This window comes from Lonchura striata, chromosome Z, assembly GCF_050655825.1.
Source record: "Lonchura striata isolate lonStrDom1 chromosome Z, ASM5065582v1, whole genome shotgun sequence".
NCBI lineage: Eukaryota > Metazoa > Chordata > Aves > Passeriformes > Estrildidae > Lonchura > Lonchura striata.
Genome location: NC_140740.1, coordinates 65216427 through 65244283, shown reverse-complemented (window position 1 = coordinate 65244283; position 27857 = coordinate 65216427). Strand labels below are relative to the sequence as shown.

Genomic DNA, 27857 nt, shown 5'->3' with positions numbered 1-27857 from the left:
TACCAAGTTTACAGCTACTGATAAATTTGTCAGGAATGCTGGGTAAAATCATGGTCTGGAAAGCAAAAATTAGAACAAAAATTAGGAAGAAGCTTCCAGTGTTTAAATACTGTGCCATAATGCTTTTGTCAACTCTTTGCAGCGTAGCTAAAATACAGGAGACAGAAACCAAAGGACTGACAGTACATCTTTTCATCTGGAGACACCACTTCCATGAAAAATTCCATCTACAATTCTTCATATTTATGTATTTGTCTAGCTGTTTGTCTGTATAATACAGGCACCTTATTGTGACCAAGATCAGAAGTGGGAATATCGAACCTGATAACTGTATTTAAATTTTCAAACTGAGATTTTGGTATATTTGCAATAATTGCAGTAGAAGTGTTTGTCTGAATAGCAGCATCTGTTATAAACTTGGAATTGAGAATGGGTTCTTGATTGCATAAAAAGCACAGAACATCACATATCTTAAGGCCAAAATAATGTTTACAACATGTTTTTTTCTCCTGCATCCCATTTTAGCAGGGCAGGAGGATTTTGTTTTTAAACTCATAGAAGTACATAAAAAAACATTTCATGCTGTTCATATTTTTGCTGGTTTATAGTGGTTTGCATTTCAAAATGTCAGGATGAAAGACTTGTTGCAAACTGCTATGATTTGAAAAATTCAGATAGTCCTATGAGATGAAGATAGAATGGCGCCTATGGATTCAAAGAATCCTAGTTTCTTAAAAGCACTGGGATGTACACTTGTACCTCTGAGAACGACAAAAAACTTACACTGAATTGTAAAATTTAAGAAAGTGCAAAACATCTTCAGTGTGTGCTAGAATGACTACAAGAATATATGGTCACATGGCAGCCTGGATATGCTTCCCACATCGCTGGTAAGGCATGTTTTTGTGCGTGTTTAGTCTAAATATGTGGATTCTGAAATTGTGGAATTTTTAATTTGGTTGTTGTTTATGTTTAACATCATCTTCTTTACTAGATGCTGAATTAAAAGTTGTGAAAGAGTGAGCAATAGAGATTTGAAAAAACTCCTTCAACGCTAAGAACTAAACGAGAACATTTTTTTGTTAACTTTTTAAGAGGCCAGCCTTTCCCTCCTCCTTTCAATGCCACTTGTTTTTTAGAAATCGCATATCATTTTGTTGAGAAATTGAAGGGTTCTCCCATACAACAATAGTGAGAGAATTAAATTACTGGGGTTAGGCTACAGCTTCAAATCACTTCAGCTTGTGTCATGTCTCTGAGGAGTGCAGCAAAAGATGTGGTCATGACAAATTTTTTTTTGATTTGTTGGTTTTGGCGTTTTTTTTGGTTGGCTGGTTGGTTGTTTTTGCTATTTTTTTCCCTTTAAATAAAGGAAAGCAAACATCTATTGAGCCTCAAATGGTGAATGTTTGGAATTGTTCCTTTCCAGTCAGCAACAGGTAGAAATTCTCCATTGACATTCTCATAGGTGAGCAGAAGAAACATGTCTTTCATATTTTTAACACAATCTGGTAAATAGGGAATCATTGCAGGACATTGAAAGCTGATGGTTATTGGACGCAAAAGTAAAAGTAAAAATTCATTTACAAAAGAATGAAATTCGAGTTTTTAAAGGCAGAATAAGGCAGAAATAATCTGAAATTATTTTCAAATAATTATGTACAATACAGCCAATATGACATTTACAATATACATATACAATATAGCCAATATGACATTTGAGATTGCGTTTGTCTTCAGTAGCAACAAGTATTTTCACAACTTGGGTTATGAAAATTAAATATAGAGTACTGTTTTTAATTACTCAGTCAAAGAGGATAGATCTGCCTTTAAAAATCCTATTTATATGAATCACAATATTAAATGAACATAAGTAACCTATGTTTATTATTCTTACCTCCAATGGTAAACTACTGAAGAAAAGCAAAGAAGTATTTTTTTTGCGTTTAAGCAGAACAAAGAAAGCAAACAAAAAGTCATTCTGTACCATTTCCTGAATAGAGGTGCTGTAGGTGCTTCTTTGAAAGAGTTTCTTTAAATTTGGTATCTATGCCATAAATTTTGCCATACCTATTACAAATGCTTGCAAAACCAGGGTTTTAGCAAGGTTATCTTCATACTACAGTACTTGCAAAAATATACTTTCATTTCCAAGAAAGAGAAAATGGAAAAAAAATCTGTAAAGGGATGGTTCAGAGGAAGTTATGAAAACAGAATAGAGGATAACCCTGGATTTTCACTTAAGGAATTCTTCTAGCAACATTAATGAACAGGCACAGAAATCTCACTGGAAATGTTTTGAATAGTTATATGCAATAATATATTGCCCATTGGCAAAGAGTTTTGAATCAAGCATGGAAAGAAGCAATTAACTGAGAAGGTAATTGGGTCTTTAATATGATAAACACTTAACTTCTTATGGTGTCCTTTAATCTTTTGAGGCAAGTATTTCCTTTTATTTTTTTTTTTTCAGACCTTTAACTAAACATTTATTTATTCTGATGTGCATTTTAGACTTGGGCTTCTCTTGGCTACCAATTCATTTATTAGATCAAGAAAGAAAGGAAGGAAGGAAGAGGAAAGGGATTAGTTTAATGTTGGAAGTCTCTTATTTTCACAGAATTGCTATAACCATTGCACTCTGTTTTCTAATGCTTCTATCTCTTCTTCACCTCCTACTTCAAGACTACCAGCAAAAATAAACAATTTTTCCTACAGTAACATAGTATATCTTGCTGAGAGCAAATTTTGATACAAATGTTTAATGATATTAATTATACAAAACCAGTGAGGATTTTGTTGCTTCTTAACCTAACAGGATGACAAGTTACATATCTATAGAATCTTGGAAGAATTATTCACATCCTCTCGTTATTTACTTCTCCCTTCCCTTGTTCCCCCACCCACATTTTTCTGAAGCTCTGGATGTTTGCCATGGATTGAAGGATGTTGAGCTGCATGTGCAAGTGTTACTGCTTACTTGAATAACTTTCCTTGTTCTTGTGTGTGTAATTTTTCCTAATTCAGAAGCCACTTCCAGATTTTTGGGTCATCATCCTTTTCCTTTTTTCAAGATTATCTGGCGTGTTCCATTTAACAAATTCTTTGTTGTAGGGGTGCCAATGATATGTTCAGTTTTCCCTCATGGAGTGTACCAATTTGTGTACTTAGATACTTTAGATACTTAGATACAAAGGATACATGTCTATAATTTCCAGGGGGGTTTGTGGTGGTAAGCATGTGATGGAGCTTTCTGAAACTGGTCTCTTATTTGAAATGAGCCACTTGTGTGATTTTATCCAGACCTTTTCTCATAGCCCTTCCAAGCAAAAGTATCCCTAAGTGGATCTCTTCTGTATGTCAGGTAATTGCTTTTAGTACATAACTTGTTTACAGCTTTATTATTATCCACTGTCATAGGCTCTTGAAACTGGCTGTCTTGATTAATGTGATCATAACCTTCCATACAATAATTAATTTTGTTAGTCTTTTGCAGCTTCTTTAGAGTGATTTGGATAATTAGATCTGTTTTCTTTGTAACTGCATTTTGTTCAATAAAGAGAAGCATGACAGATAACATACTAACAGCAAATTAATCCTTTTTGAATCTTCCATTAATCTTTTGTTTTCTAATCAAAGCAAGTTACCAGTGAGTGCATTTTGTTTAAAAAAAATGTTGTTGTTGTTTCTTTCAGGAACTGTCATAGTCCTGTTCAAGGACTGTTCAGAGTTTTCTTATTATGTTAGAATTTAGAACATAAAAAAAATCTAAAGACAACTGGATTGATAATCATAACCTGTAATAAATGAATGGTCATTGAGGAACCACATTTATAATTGATTTATCCAGATATGAATTATGTGGTATTTTAATCCAGCAGTATTTGAAAACTCAAATTCTGCAACATTGACATTATTTTCTCTGCTGAAGTTTTTCCTGTTACTGGTATCTCTACTGTCATCCCAACAGTAGCACAATTTCACAGGAGTTTAGAGAAGGCGTTTTTCCTGTTTGCTTTCTTACATTTTTTAATACAGTGTCCTGTCCCAGAGAACTAAAAATTAGAAGGTTATGGCTTGTCTCTTTCTTAAATCCTATGATTAGAGGAAAAAAGAGGACCACATTGTGGGTCAAAGTCACCATCAAGACAGTAATTGCAGGGGAAATATAGATATATGCCTATACATGAAAAATGCAGTGATGAGAAAACATTACAATAGAGAGTAATAGATACAGTAGAATGGCATATAGGTGAGCAATAAAATCAGACAGACAATCTAGAGGGTTAGAAAAAGAAGACACAGAAATTATACACAAATTGTTATTATTTGATGATGCTTTGTGTCTGCTTTTGGTCTTTTTTTTAATGTATCTGAGGGAAAATAAGTGAAAATTATATTAGCGTTAGTCATAATCTAACATACTTTTGTAGACATTTGCTACATATAATGAAAATGGGACTCTGCAGTTAGGAATAGAAGTGGGTTTATTATTTTAACCTCACCTTCTCCTTTATCTACACAATAGAATATTTCCCAAAGGATCTGCAACCATACAGAGATTTGTGTTGAAATTTAAACATCAGCCATGCAAGATATCAATATATTGACCCAAGATTTCTTACTTTTTATTACATATTGTTGCTCAAAAGAAATACTATCTCCCCTTACAGAAGGTGAGATATTTTGGTATGGTACAGGACATAGGATTGCTTTACAATAAGGTTGTTTAAAATGGGAGATGGTAGTGGCAGCTTCACTACTTCAGGGTCACATACTAAGCTCTTCTTGTAGCTAAGAGCAACAAACACATCCCAGAAACTTTGGTCAGCAGAGCTGAGAAGGGAGTGTGTGACTCCTCAAGGACCCTGTCTTGGGCCAGCGCTGAGACTAGAAGCCTGCTGGATTCTGGGGTTTTCTTTCACCCATCAGGAAGCTGAATTACACAGTAGTGCTCACGTTAGTGCAGGTCTGCTGCTACTCATGTGAATTAGCTGGTAGCACTGCAAGAGAGTTGTTCATAAACTGCATATGGCTAAAAAACATGTGTTGATTGCCCAAATATTAAGTATATGATCATATAAGGAATTCTGTATGATGTCTGTATCAGTAGGAGATAAATTTAACCACAAAGGGATAAATTAGATAAAACTAGTGAAGTACACATTCCAGAATGTGGGCAATTAGCCAAAGATGCATATTTTGACCCTGTAAGACATATGATGTCATTTTTAGTAGGTGGGAAAGCAGAAAAGCAGGTTTACACATGTTACTTCTTGGGAACTATCCTGCATTGTATAGAGACACTGTTTAGATCAGCTAGTCAAGGAGATAACAGCATTCAGTAACATCACCACTTCATTCAAGGACATTGAGAACTTTAATGAATCAGTGTTTCACAATTACTAGTCTGTTTTTAGGTACTCTGCTGCTGAAATTAAGAAGTACTAGGCAATTTGAAGACTAGTAGGCTAGATTTGACTTGAAGCAACTATAAAAAGTAAAATAATGTATTATTTGTATTTTTCATTTTTCTGTAATTCTTTAAGCATGCTTACTTTCATTTTTCAGGGAAAGATTTTCTATTTATTGGACTATTAGCTGGGGAAACCACCACAAGCCTTTGCTTTTCTAAGAGCTGACTGAGCCAACATGCCAAAATCACCATGTATGGTGTGTACATCTAGCTCCAGAGCAGCATGTGCTGCATGTTCTGTGACCTTGTTGGTTCAGAATTTAGCAGAGGCCTTTTTCAAGTAAAATAAATAAGACAAACTGCATGCCCCTCCTAACAACACATTTTAAAGGAATGTGCATATATATAATTTATATATGTGTGAGTGCTTAAAAATTCTGAGGACAGAGTGAGTCTTAAGAATTTTCTTTTCTATAAAAGTATATATAGATGATGTGCAAATTTAGATGGATTTTATGTTTATGAAAAATGGCTTACTTCTGAAGGATATGGAAAACAAAGCTTGTTTATCAAAATGAACATGCATATTTCTGTAATAAGTTTTTTTTCCCTGCCTCTAGCTGCAAGAAAATATACAATGAAATGATAATTTTAATACATTAAACTAAATCATGATTTTGAAGTGCCAAAGTTGTTGAGCACTCTGTAAGTACTCATTTTAATGTTATTCAGTAATATGGTGTCCAGCAGTCACTTTTATGGAAGACTTATAGACTAAGAAAATGCAGATTTATTTGAAAACTACTAAATAGTGCTTTTAATCAGTCTGGCAGTAACAATATGTGATTCTGATATTTTCTTCTTTTACAGAGGTAATCTGTTAAGAGGTGTATTAATTTTCATATATCATATATTCCCCAAAGGATAGCGCTGATAAAATAATGGTGAACAGAACAGTTCTTGTAATACTATATTTTCCTGAATTTGATCTGAATATGCTCTTCATTGCTACTTTTGAACAACCTGAAAGGTCCTTCTGACCTGCATGTGAGCTAAATGCTGTCTGGGGAGTAAAGGGATTGTGAAGAGCCTTGCTGTGAAGGACTGGGGGTGCAGGTGGATGAGAGGCTGGATGTGACCCAGCCATGTGCACTCCCAGCCCAGAAAGCCAAACGTGTCCTGGGCTGCATCCAAAACATCCAAAACAGTGTGGGCAGCAGGGCTGCGGAGGGGATTCTGTCCCTTCTGGTCTACAATTGTGAGACTCCACTTGGAATACTGCCTTCAGGTCTGGGGCTCTCAGTACAAAAACTACGTGGATCTGCTAGAGAGATGTCCACAAAGACAGCCAGAGTGCTGCAGCACCTCTCCTATGAAGACAAACTGAGAGAGTTGGAGGAGTTCAGCCTAGAAAAGAGAAGGCTCCATGGAGATGTAACAGCAGCTTCCCAGTATCTAAAAGCATCCTGGAAGAAATATGAGGACAGACTTCTTAGCAGTGTCAGCTGTGATAGGACAAGAGGTAATGTTTTTAACCTGTAAGAGGGTAGATTCAGACTAGATGTAAGGAAGGAATTCTTTTACAACGAAGGTGATGAGGCACTGGAACAGGTTGCCTAGAAAAGTTGTGGATACCTTATCTCTTTAAGTGTTCAAAGCCAGGTTGGATGGGGCTTTGAGCAACCTAGTTTAGTTGAAGATGTCCCTTCTCAATCACAGAGGCCCTGACTAGATGCCTTCTAAAGATCCCTTCCCATCCATGATTCTAAATATCAAATAGAAAGAAATTAGAATTATTTGTACAATCTTATTGTATGAGTGGAGCTTCAGGAGGAAGGAGTACTGGTTAAACACTGCCAGACATCACTGTAAAGTCACTATCCAGCCAAACTTTAGGAGGGATGAGAGACAATAGTGTTGTCAATTGACAACATGTAAGTTCCTTCCATTCTTTGTGGAGAGTTCAGTCAGCCGTAAGACAGCTTGAGGAGGAATGTCTTTGGCTCAGATAAAATAGTAAGGAAGAGCTATTTTAATATCTTCAGGTTTGTGTTCAAGTATATCTCTTGACAAAGATGGATGGAATGCTTTTCAATGTGATCTCCTCCATTGCTTTTCCAATGCAAGCAAATGATAATTCATTTGTAAGGTGCTAAGGAGATACAGTACCATAGATTTGTTCAAGGACCAGGTGTGGAAGTAGCACCACTGTTTGACTTTTTCCTTTGACAGATGACTAGAACTGAAGACTTGTCTGAAGCAAACATTACCTCATAACATATTTGGCACAGCACAACTGAAAGATTAGAGAAGAAAATAGTAATGTGCTAAAGCGTGAAAAGAAAGGTAAAGAATATTGTTTTCTCCCTCCAAAATTCACAATTTTTCCATTAATTCAATATAGACTGTCTATCTAGAAAAGTAGCTTATTTCAGTATTCTGTGTATGGGAACTGGTGATGCTTCCTGAATAAGGTATGTCTGGACATCTTGAACCACCCAAATGAGAAATTCTTCTTATTTGATGACATGCAGTCTTCTTCATGATGGAAGGTTAACATGGTCACACTGTCATTTTGTGATAGCATACTAAGCCAGTGCTTTCTTCCTGCTTCCTCAGACCTAATTATCTGTGAGCTACTAGTGACCTAGTAGCATATGTTTAGAGTAATTTCTGTAGTAACACCTGGTAATAGCAGAGCCTACCAGCTTCAAGATCCCTGGCAGTTGAGTCCACCCAGCAATCTGCTTTCAATTTTCTCACAAGCATTCCTGGTTTTGCTTTGCAGCTTTTGGAAACTTTATGGACCATTTTTCTTTTTCCTCTCTGAAACAAATGTCAGCAGAGTCAAGATCCATAAACTCACTATTGAAAAGTGAAATCAAAGTGCTGACTCAGCCCAGGGAGTTGGAAGCAAGTTGCTCCCATAACAGGTTTGCATAGAAATAACTGCTATGATAGCTGGGAGGGTCTTGTAGGTTTGCTTTTTATTGGCATTTCCATATGGGCTTCTGGTATTTTGTTTTTGCACCATTGCCTGAATTACATGGGCTGCATAAACCCTTTTGGGACACCAGAACAGCAACTCTTGTTGAGAGCATTCACTTGCTGGAGTAGCTTTGAATCAATATTGTCTGTTGCTCAGTCACTGTGTCCTTGTGCTCTGCAATATGGAAGTGCTCACTTCTGGGAACTGTACTGGTGCCATGTGCAGGCAAACTGTGTTTTCTGGCTTGTATTTTATTTCTCCCAATTGCACTCTGAAGGTGAAAACAGAGATACCCTTTGCTTTTTGGGAGTGGTATCTTTGAATTAGGTAGGGTTAGCTCCCTTGAAGACATGCCATGTGCTGCTCTCCATTTACATCATCTCTGCAGTGAAAAATAAATCCAGCAAAACCCCCTGCTTTCATTAGCCTTAACTTTATAAATTTTCCACACTAGGCAGTTATCTAGTTAGCATATGGACTGTACAATAGATGATCCCAATGTGAATATGCTGTAAGCCACTCGAGGGATTTAGCTGCTGCAATCAATCACAAGAGCATTTTCTCTAGGGCCATGAGTTATTATTTATAATAAATGCTGTTTATACTTGATAAAATTTGCTTATCACTCTTTATTTCATAAAATCAATTTATTGAAAGAAAGAGCCAAAAGATTTATCATTTTTGTAATAAAATATCTTACTTCACCTGCCAGGAGTAGCCAAATCAATTTTTAATGTCTGCTAATGATTTAACTCTCCCTTTTTACTGATGTCAGAAAAAGGGTGTTACCACTTCCATTCTTCAGTGAAAGGGTATTTTCAGTTTACAGAAAAATATACTGCTTGCCTCTGCATTTATAGATGCATAATTTACACAACACTTTGGTTGGTCAGAGGTTCCTATCTAACATATTTTCAGTTGTTACCTAATGTCCCTCTGTCAAAATATTTTATATAAATTTTAGAATTTTGGTTTATTGAGAGTTTTGTTTTGAGGATTTTCCACATCCAGGATGGTTCTCTTTTTTCACAGTAATAAAAAGAGCATCCTTTACAGAGTAGCCAGAGGGATGAGAAAGATATATGCAGCAAGGAGTTTGACTCTTTCCCCTGTGTTTCATTTGTAAGCTGTCACTTATAATTGCTATTGCAAAATCTTATGGCATTTTTTTGTTGCTGAAGAAAGAAAGTGTGAGGGAAAGGTCATTATTTTTGGTTGATTATCAAATGGGGAAAGTATTTTTTAGGCTCCCCATTCTGTCAGAGGCATGCAAATTTATACACTTTCTCCAATGCATGAATTGTTTTCTGAAAGTATCTCTTTTAATTTCTGCAGTGTATGGTAGTCCAAGGAACACTGTCTTCTTAATTTAGCATGTATAGATTAATTTCTGGCATCTTTATTATTAACCACTGTAAATCTGCTGCTCAGTGGCATATTGGGTGGCTGCACTCTGGTGGAGAGGGCACTGAGCTGCTTTGTAAGTGTCACAGGAATCCAATTCTGACTAGTTATTCAAGTCTTAACTTGCTGTGTTTAAATTTCAAATAAGCATTTGTTTTTGTTTTTTTTTTCTGACGGGGAGAAAAATTTTTCTGAAATTTTTGAACTAACTTCGCATTAACTATAATCATGAATACGTTTTACTGTTGTCTTAGCTCCTCAGAAGGGTAAGGTTCTTAACTCACAGTTTAAAGTCTCAAATCAGATACAGTAATTAAAAAAATAACTACATTTAAATGCTGAATAGTATTCCATCCTCATGCTTATTTAAAGTCATGTTTTAACCTGTTAAAATTATATTATCAAAAACATTATTTTTAAAGGTCTGTCTGAAGAGCCTAGCTTTTTGACTACGTTGCTCTGGGCAAAAGTGAAATGTTGCATTCTTCCTCAAATCCACTTGCTATGACTTGAGCAGTGTAAGCAGTTATTGGTCAAGTAAATCCTGATATTTCAAATGCCTTTTATTAAGAAAATATATTAAAATTAAGTACAGAAGGACTTCTTTATCTTCCCTTTCCTCCCCTTCTGCCCTGTCTGAGAAGATCACTCTCCAAGCAGAAGGAATCAGTTTTGGTATTATCTTCAGGAGACTGATCACTTCAGCAGTCCCTTTACACACATAGATATCTCTGTTGATGGCTATATTAATTTTTAACCTCAAAAGATGACTATTTTTATTTTCTTGAGGTCTCTCTTCCACCAGGTTAGTAGTAGCAGATGTAGTTTGTTGCCTACTTTAACAGTGGTATGGGCAGTTTAGCCATGTAACTGCGTTTTACTCTGGTAGAAACCACATTCCATGGGCTGAGTGTGTGACTGTGCTAAGATTACTGGCCATGGTAGGAACTTACTTATACTGGAGGGAAAGAAATTCCAAGGACAATAGGAGTTCATAAAAACATGGTGTGTAGACCATGTCTAAAAGGTTCTAAACTTGTAGGAATCTGCACCAGAAGGTAATTGGGAACCTTTAAATGTGGAAATAGGTATCAAAGATATATAAATATGTTTTTCTCTCCATCAGCAAGTCAAGTAATTGGCAGGAAGTAAAGGATGAGAGAAGATTGGCAAAGCCCAAGTCACAGGCAGTTTAATTAATTACCAGGCTTTTCCGGTGATTTGCAGGGCACAGTAAATTGCAGCGACTTCAGCTACTGGGTAGTTCAGTTTTACTGACTGAAGAGCCATTTCTTAGCAAGACACTCAGTAGCTAGTTAGCTGTCACCTGATATGAATGAAAGTATAGTTCCCTGTTTTTTTCCCTTAAGTAAGCTAGGTCTGTCCAGTCTCTTCTCTAAAAAAGCCTGGCTATTGCTGATGACAATGTTTTGGATTTATTTTTTTTTTTAATGGCAACTTCACACTGCCATGACAAATATCTCTTCTGGTGATGAATGTAGGGTTCAGTAAAATCAAATGCTAAAATTTCCTTGCCCCTTGGGATCCTTACAGCTATCTTTTGATTACATAGCTAACATAGCCATTTTTCATCAAGAAGTGAGATTGCCCCATATGGTGAGAAAACTCATGCAATGTAATTAATATCACTCCAGAAAACAAATTTCAAAGGTGTCAATAGGTGGGAGAAATGCTGTGAAATTATGCCTAGGGGCCAAGTGAAGTACTGTTGAGAGACTTGGCTAGCAATGTAGCAGCCTCTCTGTTTCTTTGCCTAATTGGTATAAATATAATTTCAGAGCTGTAACAGAACTGACAGCAGAAGCATTGCATTATGGAAAAAAATGTAGACTTGGTTTAATCATTGACACAGGTAGAAGAATGGATGGTTCACATTAGATTACAGTAAAAAGCATGAACTGAAACAAGTTATGTGGGAAATATTCCACTTACAATAAGTTATGTATGTAAAGTGGCTTTCATGAAAGACAAATAAATGGATGTGAGGAACTTTATAATGTTCTAAAATAATGTTTTTTTAGGAAAATAAAATAAAACCAAAGGACTGATAAAAAAAGCTGACAAAATTAGTGATTCAAATCAAAACCAATTTCTCAGATTTCTGCTAGCAGTCAACTGTGAGAAAAAGTCTGAATGGGCCATCTGTATAATCTACTGAACTGAGCCTGTAAAATAAACTCACTTATGTTACTCTTTGATTTTTCTATTTAGTACTTGATTAAAAGTTCCTGATATATGAAGCACAACCAGTACTGATTGCTCTTAGTAGAAAAACATTTCACATGTCCTAGCTTTCTGAGGCATTTAAGGTGTACTGTGTGTTACACTTCAAACTACCAGAACATGTAATCTCCATCAGCAAAAGGTAGGCAAGCCAGTACAAGCAGGAGTCAGAAAGTGAAGAAATGCAGCAGAGAAGTAATAATACATATTGTGGTTTTTCACCTCCTGTAATTAACAATTTGTTGCAATATTTTGACAGGGATTCCACGTGTCCTTGCCCACTCCTGAATTTGTTGAATATCTACTCACAGGTTAAATTAAACACAGATTATTTATAACATCCATGTGCACAATAAAATCACAAAATAGCAGTGTAAAGTGTCTTCTACTCAGGGGTTGGATAAGAGCTCTGAGGAAGCACGACTGTTTCAAGAACTAAATGAAATTTGACATGCAGCATAAGCTCTGTAACAACCTACGCTACACACTGCATAATATCCCACATAAGCAATTGGATTAATTGGAATAGGCTTGGGGTACATGTATAATACAAAAAACTTCAAATATATTAAAAATATTCAAGACAATATCAAAATTTTTTTTCATAGGCCAAAATTTTTAACTAAGAATTGATAAGTTCTGGGAACATAAGTGAATCTGAGTGTTTTCCAAAACAAATTTTTGGTTAGGTTAGGCACTTTAAAGCAATATAGATAGGGCCCTGAATAATTTATGCAGTAACAATATCCTTTTCAGTAAAACCCCACTTTTTTTTCTTTAGAAATTTGTCAGTTATTCCATTTAATCATGCCAAAGTCCTTCTCTATTCCACATTTCCTTAACTTTTCCTCATACTGCACCCATTTTGTCCCATTCAGAGCAATACCTAATCAAAAATGGTGTGGCAAAATGCTTACTGGCAATGGTAAGGTGTGACTATTTTGCCTTTTCTAGCATAATTTAGCAGAGTCATAAATGCCCCTCTAATTAAAAAAAAAAAAAATCCTTTAGGCTGGGATAGCTGCATTCTAAATTAAACTTCTTTGCCTTTCAGATGCAAAGGAAAAGTACTTTAATTTGTAAAGGCAGTTTGCTTAACTCTGAGCTATTTGTAGAGAGGACTCCAGCTGCTGCATTACACAATTGCCTTTAGTTCCTAGTATTGAAGGCTATGGTGTGACAGAGGATTTGTCCCTATCAGGTTAGAGTGCATCTCAAACTCAAATAGGCATTTAAACAAGAATGTCTAGCTTAAGGATACTAGTCTGCCAATAGCAAACTCATAATTTCTCTTAACTGTCCACATCTTATAGAGCTCTGTTCTCTGTTCTGTAGGATGTGAGTATTCTGCTGCAGTTCTTAGGCTCTAAATGTCACCAAGGGCTTGTCAAACCCTGATCCTTATTCAAAATTAAAAATGCAGGAGTTAATTTAGGGCATTATATGGGACAAGTCCCAAGGTGATGTGACGTATTTTTTTTTTTTCATACAGGTGTTTTCCTTTTCTTTTTGTTTTTATACACTTTTAACTTTCATCAAGATCTGTCTCCAGCTATGCAGTAAAAACTCAACTAAGTTTACAGCTCAGGAGCACTGTAGGCACACAAAAGATTTTGTAAGTAACACTCTACCAATTATGTGAAAAATTACTTTTATTTTCTTTTCACTTTGTAGACAAAAATAATAGTTTTCAAAATAATTTATAGGTATAGAATAAGCAGGATGAAAATATCTTGGCCACTGGTAAGACATTTCTGAGATGGAGTTATTGGATAGTCAGATGGGAGAGTGTAATGGCACTAATATGGCAATATTTCCTTTCCTGCTCCTTTGTCCTCTTTCCTTTTACCAATTCAGATAACTGGAATGTCCTATCTGTTAAATGCTGTAAGAAAGAGCATGCATCCTATGAATTCAGCATTCTTTCAGACCTTGACGTTGATAACATACAGCGAAAACTCTCCAGAGTGACATAGTTTGGAACAAAGACAGTTTGTGAAAGCATTACAAGCTTGATAAATTAGCTGGTTTGTGTTTGCGACTTTTTGTTAAGACAGTGACAGGTTGCATGCTACATCTGACAAATTTCATGGACAAAGACTTGAGACTTGTTTAAAATATCAGCTGAAAAGAGTCTGCTTGATTACCCATGTGGATCCTCAAAATTGCAAAGAATTACTAATCTAGAAATGAGGGAATGCAGTATGAAACAGATGATGCTGCAAAGATTTTTCCTTAAAAGATGTGTAGTAATAACTGTTATTTTTAAAATGAGAGTGGTGGGTTTTCTGTTTTTTATTTCTTTATTTGTTTTCTATTGTTTTGTTCAAGTTTTTTTTAAAGTCTTGCTTTATTAGCCTTGTGATTTCTTCTTATTCAGTCTTTTGACTGGTGACATTATGTGGACATCTAATCATTATGTGCTGGTAAAGAGGTAATATTCACAGCTTAAAATAACATTGGTCCTTTATGAAAGAGAACAAAAAGATGAAACCTGTGGCAAACAGAAGATATATTTTCATGACAATCTTTTTAAAAAAAGCTGTTTCTGTTACTCTATTCCCATTCTTTTACAATTTTAAACTATATTACATACACTATCTCTTAATTAGGATACAATATTCATGTGATTCAACAGTAATCTTTACCTTTCTATACAACCAGGAGAATCACAAGGGTTAGAGTTTTAGAGAAGTTAACTCTTTTTTCATAACAGGATGCATTTTATACTAAGCAGCATCTTTTACTTCCAGGGAAGCTGGTGACTAGTCTGACTTTGACAAAAGAGTTGCCTAATTTTGTCTGTTCTCAATCAGTTTTGTAGCACTGGAGCTTGCAGTATAATTTGTAGCAAGCCATGAAGCTGATATTGTTCCCAATACACAGAAAGGAATTTGGGGATGAGCAAAATGTGTAACCACTTTTTCCCTGGTAATGCTCACTAAATCAAGAAGTGGGAGAAAGATATTGTATTTGGCATTTCACTGTTTTGTACCATTTGAGAGCATTACTTTCATTTCTGTCTTGAAACTGATCTGTACATATTTTAGCAAAATAGATAAAAATTACAGAGGGAAATAATAAAACTGAGAATGAGGTTTTTTTTTTTTTTTTTTTGAGAAGGTTAATGTAAAAGTAGGTAAGGAGAAAAAATATCTCAACAGATTATTGAAAAAGAAAATCTGCTCATTTTTGAATTTTTTAAGAATAATTTAAAATTTCCTTTTAGGGGGAATTTAATGAGTGTCTAAATGAGTTATTTCAGATTTAAACTCCTAGTAGATTATGGGCTATCTTTAATAAAGTAATATAGGGGAATAGCAGCTTTAGCTAGAATTTGGAAAAAGACCCACCATGACTGCACATCAGAAATCCAGTCCCTACAATATTATGAATTATTGTTCCACGACTCACCAGAATAGTTGATGCTTCCTTCACCTCTGACCAGGTGATGACGATTCCTCATTTGCAGAGATACCAATGATGAAGGCCAAAATTCATTAATTCAAGAACTGAGATTAAGTTCCCTAATTCATAATCTATCAATCTCAATTTTGTGATAATTTTTTTCTTTCCACGTGAGCCTGTTTTAGAAATTATCACTTTGATCTGCATCCTTTAATGGCTCCTGTATCCAAATATACATATCATAAAATTTGCCAATAAATGTAGGTGTTTCATAGTAAACACTAGAATAGGTGTGTTTCTAATCTGTAAAGTTATCATTAAAGGACAGTGTCCAGACAGCAAGATGTAATCTTGATCACCAGGTGAATTTACTGAAAAGGCTCTGCTTGCAATATACTACTAGCACCATCACATGAAGCAAGTTGTAGTTTCCTTTCTCCTTGTAAGAAATTTTGTATTTTCTTACTGTTCTGCAAAAGGCTCTTTCTATCAGGTATGCCAATTGTACCTGTAAACATTTACATTTAAGCCTTTAAGCCATAGAAAAGTATTTTAAGCCTTTAAACAACAGTAAAACTTTTTTCTTTGTTTTTAAATGGGGATTTTTTTTATTCTTTCTGCAAGTATCTGAAATTTGTTCAGTGTAAAGCTTGAGTTTGTTTTTTCAGTTCCATGGCTGGACAAATGAAACTAAGACCTAATTAGAAAACATGGCTCTGACCACACAGAAATCAAATTGGTGTAAGATTTTTTCTAGTTTTAGTTTTACCTGTGCTACCACAACAAGTGTCACAGAGTCTGCTACTGGTGGGGCTCAGGAGATGCAGAATTTCATCTTGAACTCTCCTGCAGCTTCAATAGGGTTTATTTTTTTTTTAATTTTTCATTTGCAAAGATGGGCTTTAAGAAGATCCTTATATTCTGTAATCTTATCATGAGGAACAAGATTGATCTGAAGTAGTCTTAATGCAGTGCTGGCATACATCTCTCAGACATGCCATGAGACATCAAAGGTCACATGTGGTATTTTGAAAATGAGAATCCCGTCAGATCTTCTACCAGACCTCTATTAAAACTTTTATTTTAAAGATCTAACTACACTGATGCCCAATCTTCATTCCCTGTGGCCAGCTTTTCAGTTACCTCCTGTGCTGAATTATAAGCCAGTCATAATTGATAAATTCATGAGGAAGAATAATGGTGTGGATAAATAGATTATGCATAGATGTGAAGTATTTTTCAAGGCTGCTGATGTTGCTCCCCTATGCAGTAAAAAGCAAAGTGTTCAGATACCTCATATTCCTTTTACATACATCTTTTACATTTCTCTTTAAGGTAGAGAAATATTTCTGACCTCTTGTCATTGCTGTCCATGTTAAAGTTTTTGAAGTCGGATGGATAAAGAACCCAGAGATCTTCTGTCACCATGAAACTCCCCTGTAAAAAGTGCCCATGAGCCCTGAAGAATTTATTTTATCTATGAATATAGGACCTGAAATATATGTATATGGATATATAAATATATATGATAATATATATTATAATAATATATGAATATATGTTCCTGAAACATATGTAAAGGATCTGTTGTCCTTTACATATATTTCAGGAACCAGTTGGCTGGAGACTTGTTTCTTGGTTTAGTTATAGCCTCCAAGCATACTTTTCAAAGTAAAACACCTAAATCTTCCTTTTTTAAGCAAAGCTTTTGAAAATCAGTTTAAAAATTCTATATAAGTCTATATATAGTTTTGGATAGTTTTAATATTATTTCAAATCCTTTCCACTCTAAACAGTTCCTGGGCTTGAGAAAACTGAGTGAAGATGAGTGAAGGTGAGAATGTGTGTATGTGGCAATTAAAAACTGACTCAGGAACTTACATGCTGGAAAGCATTTCAGTGTTAGCTCCACTGTTTTGATACTCAGAGTTGGATCTCCACCAGATTTCCTGAGTAGGAAATCCTAGTTCATTACTGAAAACAAGTAAGACCTGAGGGTTTGAACTTCCCTGTGAATCAATGGGTTCTCTTCTACCCACTTTTTTTATCAAAGCAGCGCTTTGAGGAGTGCCTTCTATTTACTATCTTGCCTCTGTAAGGTTTTCTTCTTTTTATAGCACAAGATATAAATGTAACCTTTGGAAAGGTTACATTTTAACAGTTTATTTTTGCTGTCCAGTCCAGCTCTTTTCAGTTAGGAAGGCATTTAAATTCTTCTGTATGTTTATCAACAGCAATACACCTCCTAAGGTTGCCTCACATCGTTTTTATAGTAAGAAGTTCCACTACAGTATGAGACTAAAGGAGATTATGTTAAATCATGTCAACAGGGACTTTGTTTCTATTCATATTCTACTCTACTTGTTCAAAATTTGAGGAAAATGTGTGAAATGTGCTTGTGATCAGGGATATTAGCAGATTTGAATATTTATATTTTAGAAATCATAGCTCTTCTGGTAATATTCACAATTTTTTTAGACCGTGTTGATGTCAGTAAATTAGTAAATTAGGCAAGGAACCTGCAATTAGTATGTAGTCTAAGGACTGCATCTTAAGGTATTCTCACAAGGTCACAGGTTGACAGTGCATCAACAGTTCTGTGTGATCAGATTTCTGAATTTCTGAGACTGTGGTCAGACATACTCTGTGCTGGGTCTTAGCTTATGACCAGAGACTTTCCCAGGCTAAGTACAGAGATTGGCCTTTTGGTTTTGTAAAGTTTGGAGGAGAACATTGGCCAAAAATCTATCTTACAACTCTAAAATATGGTTCTATTTTGAAATACTTCATTTTTGCAGTGCAGTCCACTCCAATTTAAATATCTTGATTTTATTTCTGAATAATTGCCAATGAAGTAGAGGATGTGGTCAAACCCAATGTAAATACCAATGCCATCTAAAAATAACATTTATGAGAAATGCAGAAAAGATTGGAAAAAAGTAAACTGTCATTTTCAAATCTTAATTCAGAGTTGAGTTAATCCTTATATGCTGTGATGGTGCAACAGTGTGTGTTGACAGCATCTAGCAATTAGCTGATGATGCCTTTAACTAACTTAACTATAATTCTTCCTTCATTACATGTATTGCCATCCCATGTTTGAAATTCCATTGTGCACACTGTATGTGTACACCATCCCTTCATTTCATGTGTTATTTAAGCAAAGTGTGGGGCAGGCTGTGTTGTTAAGGTGAATAGGTGTCACTTTATCCATGTAAGTGGTAGATTAAATTGAGAAAGTGGCTGAAAACCTGTTCAGCAGATGCTGATGAACACAGAAATGGTGTTAATGCCACAGTTAGCTTCCTAAGCTGTGGCCTTCCTTGATTGCCAGCCAGGAGGCTACAAAGCAGAACAGGTACTTCAGAAGCAAACTTTTTGAGAACATAAGCAAAAGGTTGTCTCAATCTTAGAGCCTTGCTTTGCATTTTCCTGTAAATATTTTATGAAAAATCTTTAACAATTTGAGAGAGAGTAGTTTTCAATCAGGTCAGCATCTCACTAGGACATAAGAATATGAGGATTGGAGAAAACAGCAATCTATCAAGCCCAAGTTTTGATTTCTGACTTTAGAGAATAGTAAGACCCAAGAGATTTTATGCATGAATGCAAGGATTTTAGCACATTGTGCTAATAGAACTCCATGTCCCCTATTGACAAATTATTTTATGCACATGATTAATATTCTTTCAATCTGTCTGTATGTTTGACATTTATAATACCTCTACAGTGGTGGTAGCAGCACTTTCAGTTAAAGGTAAAATGAAAGCAGAAATACATACAAACACACATAGGTGCATATACATATATATATATATATATTTATTTTATTTTTTTTTTTTTTTGGTTGGGATTCATGATGGATGTAGTCTGTGTTCAGTGTATAATTTCCTTGAAAGCTTTCAAACTTTTCTGGAAGCTCTGGCCTACAGTCAGCCTCCCTTCCTCAACCTCCTGAGCAGCGAGCAAAGTGAGCAGTCCCCAAACTTGAAACCACCGAGCAGCTTACAAATGGCTTCCACAAGCACAGGACAAAAAACCCCACCAAAGGTACAGAGCACTATTCATAGTAAGTAATGTCTTGATAATTTGCAGTTCTTTCTGCTTGAGGGTTTTACAGAAAATCATGGGCTTTTGCAGGAATTAAAGGCTAAGGGCTAAAAGTGAGCTGTATTCTCCTACACAGCTACAAATAGAGGCCGAGTTTGAGCTCCCATTGTAATTTATTATGTTAAGGCTTCTTTCTTGCTCTGCCTGCAGTGTTGGTGTGTGGGAACGGTATGTGACAATGATGGCAGAGATAGATGAGGCCTGTAAAATGAGAAAATTGAGAGACAGTAGAGAAATTATCAATCTAAGCCATTAAGAGTTTTTAATAACAGAGTCACAGAATGATAAGGCTTTGAAGGGGACCTCTGAAGATCATTTAGTCCAACACCATTGCTACAGTAGATTCACTTACAGCAGGTTGCATAGAATCATGTCCAGGTGAGTTATGAATCTTGGCAAAGAAGATTATATAATGCCTCTGGGCAGCCTGTTCCAGTGCTCTGTCACCCTTCCAGTAGACATATTTTTCCTGATGTTCAGAGGAAACTTCCTGTGTTTCCACTTTTGACTATTGTCCTGTCCCTGGGAACAACTGGAAAGAATTTGTCTTCACAGATTCTTGATTATATGAAAAACAAAGAAGAATTTGAAACTTCATAGTTAAAAAAAAAAATAACAAGCATTAAAAAAATTCTCTATGGAAGTCTATGGCTCCTGTGTAATATGCTTATGCTGTTTCTCTGCTATTACATTATAAAGCCCTTCAGCTTTAGTCATACCCACAGAAATCTGTGCCTAATCCACAGGGCTAGTATGAAACTACGACCTAATTTATGAAAGTTTTTTTGTCTGCACAGGTCAGAGTGGAGTACTAGCAAGATACTGAGTGTGGTGTGGCAGCCTTGCTATCATAGGCAGTGGAGGTCTAGGTTGGGCTAGGCAATAAATTCAAAATAAGTTTTAAAATAGAACTGGTGGGCAGTTCTGTTTTGTTTCGTCAAAAAGATGCAGAAATAAATTTACATATACCTTTGTCAGCATTTTTAGAAGTGCCTTTAAGTTCCAAGAAGTGAAGCTACAGTTAACATATCTTTTGTTTGAATAGCATGTCCTGTGTAGAATTGCTCTCTAGGGACTCAAGATGTTTCATGTGTGTGGAACCGTGCATGATCATACATGCTACTGAAATTAGTATTTTAAGAAAGAGCAAGTGAAATGCATACAGCTGAGGATTGTAGTGTGATATTTTATATATATGAATATGAAAAGATTGGGAAATAGCATTAAGATTGCTGGGATCTTAGTTATGTCACATATCTGACTTGAAAGATTGGTTGCGCAGTGCTAATATTTGTTTTCTGTTGCGTTTTTCACATGGATTATTGGAAATCTCTGTGCAGTCTTCCAAGGAAGGAAACCAAAATGAAGTCATAGTTTAAAGAAATTATAATGACCTCAGTGCAAGGCATTTGGAGAAGAAGGAAGAATTACATCATCTGCTGGTGATAAAGCAGCATAATGCAGCATGAATGAACAAAACTATTGTTACTTATAGTATTAGAATATCTTGAGAAACATCTCTGATAATGCTGATATTTTTAAAATTTATTTGAATATCTTCCCTTAGTGACCTCAAGGGCAGGATAGACATAACTATTCAAAGCTTTGTAATTTTTGTTCTTCTTTGTATAAGAAAAAGACATAATCTCTCTGCTCTGTGGAGAGCAATATCTATTTAACAGTGTGTAGCCATGATATTGCAAACACGGTGATCAGTCTTTCTTGGAATATTGAAGTTTTGGTTGCTTTTGGGGATTTTTAAGTTTCCTCAAGTTGGCATGTATGACTGTGTATGATTCTCACCTTTCACTTGAAAAAAAGATATTTCAAGTTGTTCTGATTAGGGAGAAAATATCAAATATGTGAATTTCAGTGACAAAGCTGAGGAAAAAAGAAAGAATATAATGGTAGTATTACATCAACACTCCTAGAGGCATGAAATGTAATTTTGGAATGCTTGAGGTGAACAATACTGAGATCTGGTTTGTTGTATTTACTTACATTAGAAATTGAACAGGATATTTCTGCTAACACTGACTTCTGCATGAAGCTTTACAGACCTGTCTATGTGTAAAATATGTGAGCAGATCTCTGGTACACGCAATGCACAAAATTCAAATTAAAATATCAGATAATGTTTAAGGGATTTTGCATGAAATAGAATTTCAGGTAAACAGCCTGGAATACTTCAAGGACATTTAGAACCTGTGTTGAAAAATCTTTCAGAAAACTTTATGGCTATTCCAGTTTAGCTAAACTGAAGCTGGAATGGCTGACTATTAATCCTGGAACAATGTTTTCATCTTCTGGAGGCACAGCTCCAGGCAGACAGTTACTTCTTGCTGTTAAAAATATAGTTCATCCAGGACAATTCCTTCTCATCAACACTTTCTCTTCTTTCTCCATTAATTCTGTGCAATTGTGAGAGATTAAGCCAGACTAATAGATTTTGAACACATTTAGGTAAAATCCGTCAGCAGCTTGTCAAACAAACTTTCAGTTATGCTCTAATAGACAAAGCCTTTTAGCTCTGGAGTGCAGCCATGAGGTAACAGTGGTGTAAAACATGCTTGAGTATGCTCAGATATTTCTGTGTATGGTGAATTCTCTTCCATATTACAAGCACCATAGAGTTCAGGCATGGCTCAGCCAGGAAACTCATTTCTGAGCTGATGTTTCAGTTTTGTTTCTGCCTGGCTTGCGGGAAAGAAAACATAATCTTTGCTTCTGAATGTTTTTTCAGATGCTCTTCGCCAGAAAGCACCATGGATTTTAATTTTGGATGGTCATGATTATAATCATTTAGGAATTTTTGAGCAGTGCTTTTGTTTTTTTATTTTTTTTGTAAGAAGATATGCATTCATCAAAACTGAAACAAGTAAAATTCAGTGTTTATAAATTTTCAATCATGTTCTAAGCATATTTCAAAATTTTTGGAACAAATATGATTGCTCTATTTTATAATAATGTTTTGTTTAGAGCTCTCAGTTACTTGTGAAAAATTAAAAAAATTTAACTATTTTGAAGTTATACTAATGAAAAATTATAAACTTTAATTTTTAACTGTTGTTCAACTCTGTTACATAGGTTAACAAATTATAAAATTCAATTAGGGTTATAAAATAATTATGCATATTCTCCAGTAATTTCCAGTCCACAGTAGCCAGGCTTCTGTTTATGGGTATCAGGTATTTTTATGACATTGTCAATTCAGAGAGCATTCTACTATTGCAACTTAAGTAGATATTTATAACTGAATTTAAGCAATCTATGTTTGTTTCACTTACTAAACTAGGTTTCTGAGGCAAAATATCCTGAAGCAAAATAGTTCCTTAATTAATCATTCAATTTGCACACCTGTTTCAAAACACAGATGTCAAAACTGATTTAAGTGGTCTCACTGGTGCCTTAAATGTATGATATTGCAGCAAATATCTAAACTGTTAAGGCATCCTCCAGCAGGAGAAGGTGGATTTAGTATGTCTAGTCCATTTAAAATGGAAAGTGGCATGCATATATGCAAGTATCTTTGCTAACAATTCTCAAGTGACAATGATGGTGACAAAATTACACATATAGGATCTCTCAGCTAGGGAAAAAAATCCCTTCAACTGCTTATGGATATAAAGAACAATTTATCTGGTATGTAAAATACACAGGAGTCAGGTAGCATTTAAAAATGATGCCTTTTTTACTTGCAGACATTCACTGTTGTGAGATGCAGTTTAAATATCAGTAGAAGTTTAAGCTATTACTGAGACAGGATATTTCTTTAGTTTGAGTGATGCTGACTAGATACCTATAAGGTATCTAGTTTTATTGGTCCTTGCAAAATAAAATTAAAAGACCTGCTGAGAAAAACAGCTTAATTGTGAAGATGATGTATCTCCCAGTCTTTGCTTTACTGTTATTCCTCCCTGGACAAGACCATGATTCAGTTCTTATGCTAAGATGAAAGTTGGACTTGTGGAAATTTTCTGTCAAGTCTGAGCAAAGTTAAAATTTTAAAAATAAAATTATTTGTTTTATTTAAATTGCCATGCTAATGGGGTGGGAGCATTAATTAATTTTACAGATAATGTGATGTTGCTTGGATTTAACATAAATTCATATGAAAATTCTTCTACACTTCTTCATGAGTGTCTTTTCAGTTAAAGGTGAGTAAAGTTGGTTACAATCTTCTATCCTGAAATACTGGACTCTTAATTCAGCTGACAGGATCTGTCTTCTCTGCATGAAATAAAAATGTATGTTAGTAGATCTAAGGGATACTTAAAAAAAAGGAGAACATGTAGTAAAGGAGCGAGTATAATAATAAAAACTTGTATCTGCTGGTTTGAGCTTTCATCTGGTTATAGAGTAGTGGCTAAATGCAGTTTTGACCTGTTTGCTGCATGGTGGCCAAGCTCAGCTTTACTTTCTTCACACGTCAGTACATGTGCAGTACTTCTTCGTGCACAGTACACTTTGACCCATAAAATGAGAAACGAGAAATGTTCACAAAGTACCTTGTGCTCTAAGAATTTGTGAAGTTTTAGCATGTAACTGTAGTTAACCTACAATTTTGTTTGTGTGAACTGCAAAATATCTGATATTATGAGTCTGGTGCATACCAGAGTGAGTTTACCTCTGTGGTGGTGGAAAAAGTCATCACAGGCCATTCAGGTTGAACTTGCCTGAGCTGAAGCATGACAGATGGGTGTGTAGCTGTGGAAAAACAACAGCTTGGAACTGTTGCTTTTTCACCAAAGCTGAGTACAAAAATAAAAGGGAGCCCTAACCAGAAGATGACTGTAAACCCTCCTTTCCCTCCTAGCCTAAATATGGGATGTCTTTGGCATCCCTGAAAATGGTCAGGGAGCTTTTCTGCACAAAGGAAGAATTTGTGCTGTGAGCAAGATATTTTTACTTCAGTTAGGCAGCAGCCAAAGGAAATATACAGAAGCTGTCAGTAGAAATCAAGGGTTGAACAGGATGCATGCAGAGTGGACGGTCATTTTACCTTTGGTTCAACTTGCTTGGTGCTTTTATAGAAATTTACATGTATTAAATTTTTAGACCTTATTGATAGCTTTCTTCACGCAAATAGATACTTCATAAGATATAAGCTTTGGTAGTCTAATACATAGGTCTACAGGAATACATGAATAATACCCTAAATATTGTTTGTATTTCCTCCATGGTGTACCTGAAAATCTTGAAGAAGTAACACCTAAACCACTAAGATTGCTGGCCCAGATTTCATAGCCTAATAGCAGAATCCCTGTTAGTGTATAATTATGGCGTGTAAGTTCCAAGTGAACAGTAATATTGTAGGGATCACAGCTGCTGAAAGCTATAGGAAATGAGTCTTTGGATTTAACTCTTTCACAATGCTTATGATCAGTGACACTCTTGGAGGGACTTCCTGTGCAGGACACTTGCCTGGCAGGCACCCTTCAGCAATGTGTGTGCATATGTGTGTATGGAAGTAGGCTGCATGAAAATGTGAACTGCTGATTGAAAATATATTTCCTGTTTCAGCTGTTGGAGGTGGCATTATAGTGTGTGGCATAAACATTTCACTTTATCTGAAAGACAGCAGTCAGATTTTTACACATTGCATTGGAAAAAAAAAAAACTTATTCTTACACAATTTGAAGTTGATACAGTCATATCTTCAGCAAATGGGATGATTTTTGATAAATGGCTAAGTTGTCATTGACTAGCCAATTCCAGATAGTGTATCCTGTATAAAAGAAGGAACTGAAGATTGGATTCCTATTTTTTGCAAAGGCAAATTGAAAATTTTTACCTGATAAAGTATGGCCTTGAAACAAATACAAGCACCCAAAGAACTTATAAATAAGTTCTAGAAAGCTTTGTTCTACAGTGCTTTTCTTTTTCTTTGAAGTTTTAATAGGCTAGTTTTGACCAATCCTGTTTGGTTATGTTAGGAGCCATTACAGCTTTGCAAACAAATATTTTCATATTTGTACCTGTTCTGTTTCATGAAAAAACTTGCTTTGCACTAAAATCAATCATCTACTCTTGAATTTTTTCCTATTGTGGAGGAGGGTGACCCAGGGGAAAAAAAAATAAAGAAAGAAATTTAGGGAAATAATTGGAATGGAATACAATGATAGAGTGTCCATATCTTACTGCTTTCATTTTCATGGCAGGTTTAAAGAATTAGATGGCCACTAAGACTATTTAGAGGAAATGAGAAATACCAAAATTATGCCAGGTACAGGAGGATCTCTCAAAGGAGGAAGCTGGAGGAGCTTTCCTTGGTCATAATTCCAACCTTTTAGGCAAAGGAAAGTCAGAATTGTTTTCCCATATCCTACCAACCAGTTTACTTAAATAAAATATGACTTTGGTCATTGTTTATGTGTATAGCACTCCATTATGGAAAATGCATTATTTGTATGACCAGATATGTGACTGACAGAGAAAGCAATCTGTTGAATCATGGAATGGTTTGGGTTGGAAGAGAACTTAAACATCATCTACTTCCAATCCCCCTGCTGTGGGCAGGGAGACATCTGCTAGACCAGGTAACCCCATCCAGCCTGGCCTTGAAAACCAGCTGATTAGAGTACAGTGCTTATAATGCCAAGGTTGCAGGTTCACCCCCTATTGGGGCCATTCTCTTAAGAGCTGGACTCAATGACCATTGTGAGTCCCTTCAACCTCAGAGTATTCTGTGATCCTAACAGATTGCTGCCCAGCCTCCAGGCATGGTGAGTCCACAAACTCTGGAAAACTTGTTCCAGTGCCTCACCACTGTCACAGTAAAGAGGTGCTTCCTAATAGCTAATCTGAACCTACTCTTCTTCAGCTTGAAGCCATTCACCTGTGTCCTATCACTTTAAGACTAGTGAAATTCATCCTCTTGTGTTGTCTCATAAGCCCCCCTTTTGTGCTACAATTAAGATCATCAATTGAAGCCTTGTCCTTCTCTAGTCATTCCTAAATCCTGCCAAAATGCCCACTGAGAGCTACATTTGTGCATTTTCAAGCTGGGCTATATGTGTAAATTAATATATTTTTTCCTAAAGTTTATAAAAAATAACTATCTATAAGATTGAGGCTGTCCTAAATATAAGTGGATTAAAATCCAGAGAATAGCATATTTCTTCTTCATATGAGTGGTAGCAAGTAATTTTAAACAAAAAGGTATAGTGCAAAGTGAGAGAATCTCATTTTAGGAATTGTTGCTTGAACTGTCTCTAGCACAGAGAAATCAAAGGAATTAAAGTCTTAGAGGGCATATAATTCTTAGTGAACCTAAAAAGTATTTGTTGGCAAAGTATTTGCCTCACTATGGAAAACAGTATTTGCCCTCCATGGCTGGATGATGAGTGTTCTCCAAAAAGGAAAAGGACAAGATGACATGTTCACTTATCAGCTTCAGTTCTTTTCTCAAGTAGTCAAGTTTTCAGGAATTGTGTAAGTATTCTTATTAGTAATGCTAAGAATATTTAAATTAAAAAATTTAAAAATCTGAAAAGAATTTATATTCCATAAGAGAGGAGAAAGTTGCCTATGATATGAGAATATATTTTAGATGCAATTAAAAAAGGGCAAAGCTGTATACCAAGTGACACACTACTCTTAAAACAGGTCTATAACTAGTAATTATTATGTTTGCTTGATCTTTCTGGGGCAATAATAAACAAATAACAAGACAGTTTTGTTCATGTTTAGCTATAATGTGACTCTTAATTGTATGAGTCTTACTTGAATGATTAATACACGAGTATTGTAAAGAAAAAAGCATACAGCAGCATTTCCAAGTCTATCATTTACACATTCTCTGTTTTGAGTAATTTCTTATGTTTGACCCTCTTTCATAAGTTTTCTATGGCAGTCAGCATACAGAAAGAGACATTTAAAACACTGTTCTATGGAATTTCCATTATATATGAAACCCCACAGTGCTTGAAAAAGGAAAAAAAAACCAAACCACTTCTTTCCATTGATAGTTCAAAGAATTTCAGCTGATCTGTCCAGAAGTTGTATTTTTGCATGTTGAAATGTGCAATGACTGTAAAAGTCAAACATAAACTTAATCTTCATAAAGAAGAAACAAGGTTATGTTGCTTAAATGATCACTTGAATAAACATAAAGTAGTCACCTTCTCAGTAATGTTCTGCCCTTTGTGTCTCAAAAATATGTTCTCTACAGAACAAAAAATTGTCCTGCAAAGACAATTCTTGATAAAAAGTATGATCTATTTACGCTTACAGATAAAAATTGTAAATTTAACTAAAATTCTGCAGAAATGAAAATGTCTAAGG

The 27857-nt window shown here is 35.3% G+C and overlaps 1 protein-coding gene across 2 annotated transcripts in view; it reads left to right on the top strand.

Annotated features, from left to right (window-relative positions):
• The window catches only part of ADAMTSL1 (ADAMTS like 1), a 389105-nt gene that overhangs the window by 8793 nt on the left and 352455 nt on the right, over positions 1 to 27857 (top strand). Inside the window, exon 2 of one of the 2 annotated variants that reach the window (XM_085567913.1) lies at positions 13546 to 13668. The exons of the other annotated variant lie outside the window; for it this stretch is intronic. Coding sequence (XP_085424039.1) covers positions 13546 to 13668 — 123 coding nt within the window. The remainder of the gene's footprint in view (positions 1 to 13545; positions 13669 to 27857) is intronic. 2 annotated transcript variants of the gene reach the window in all.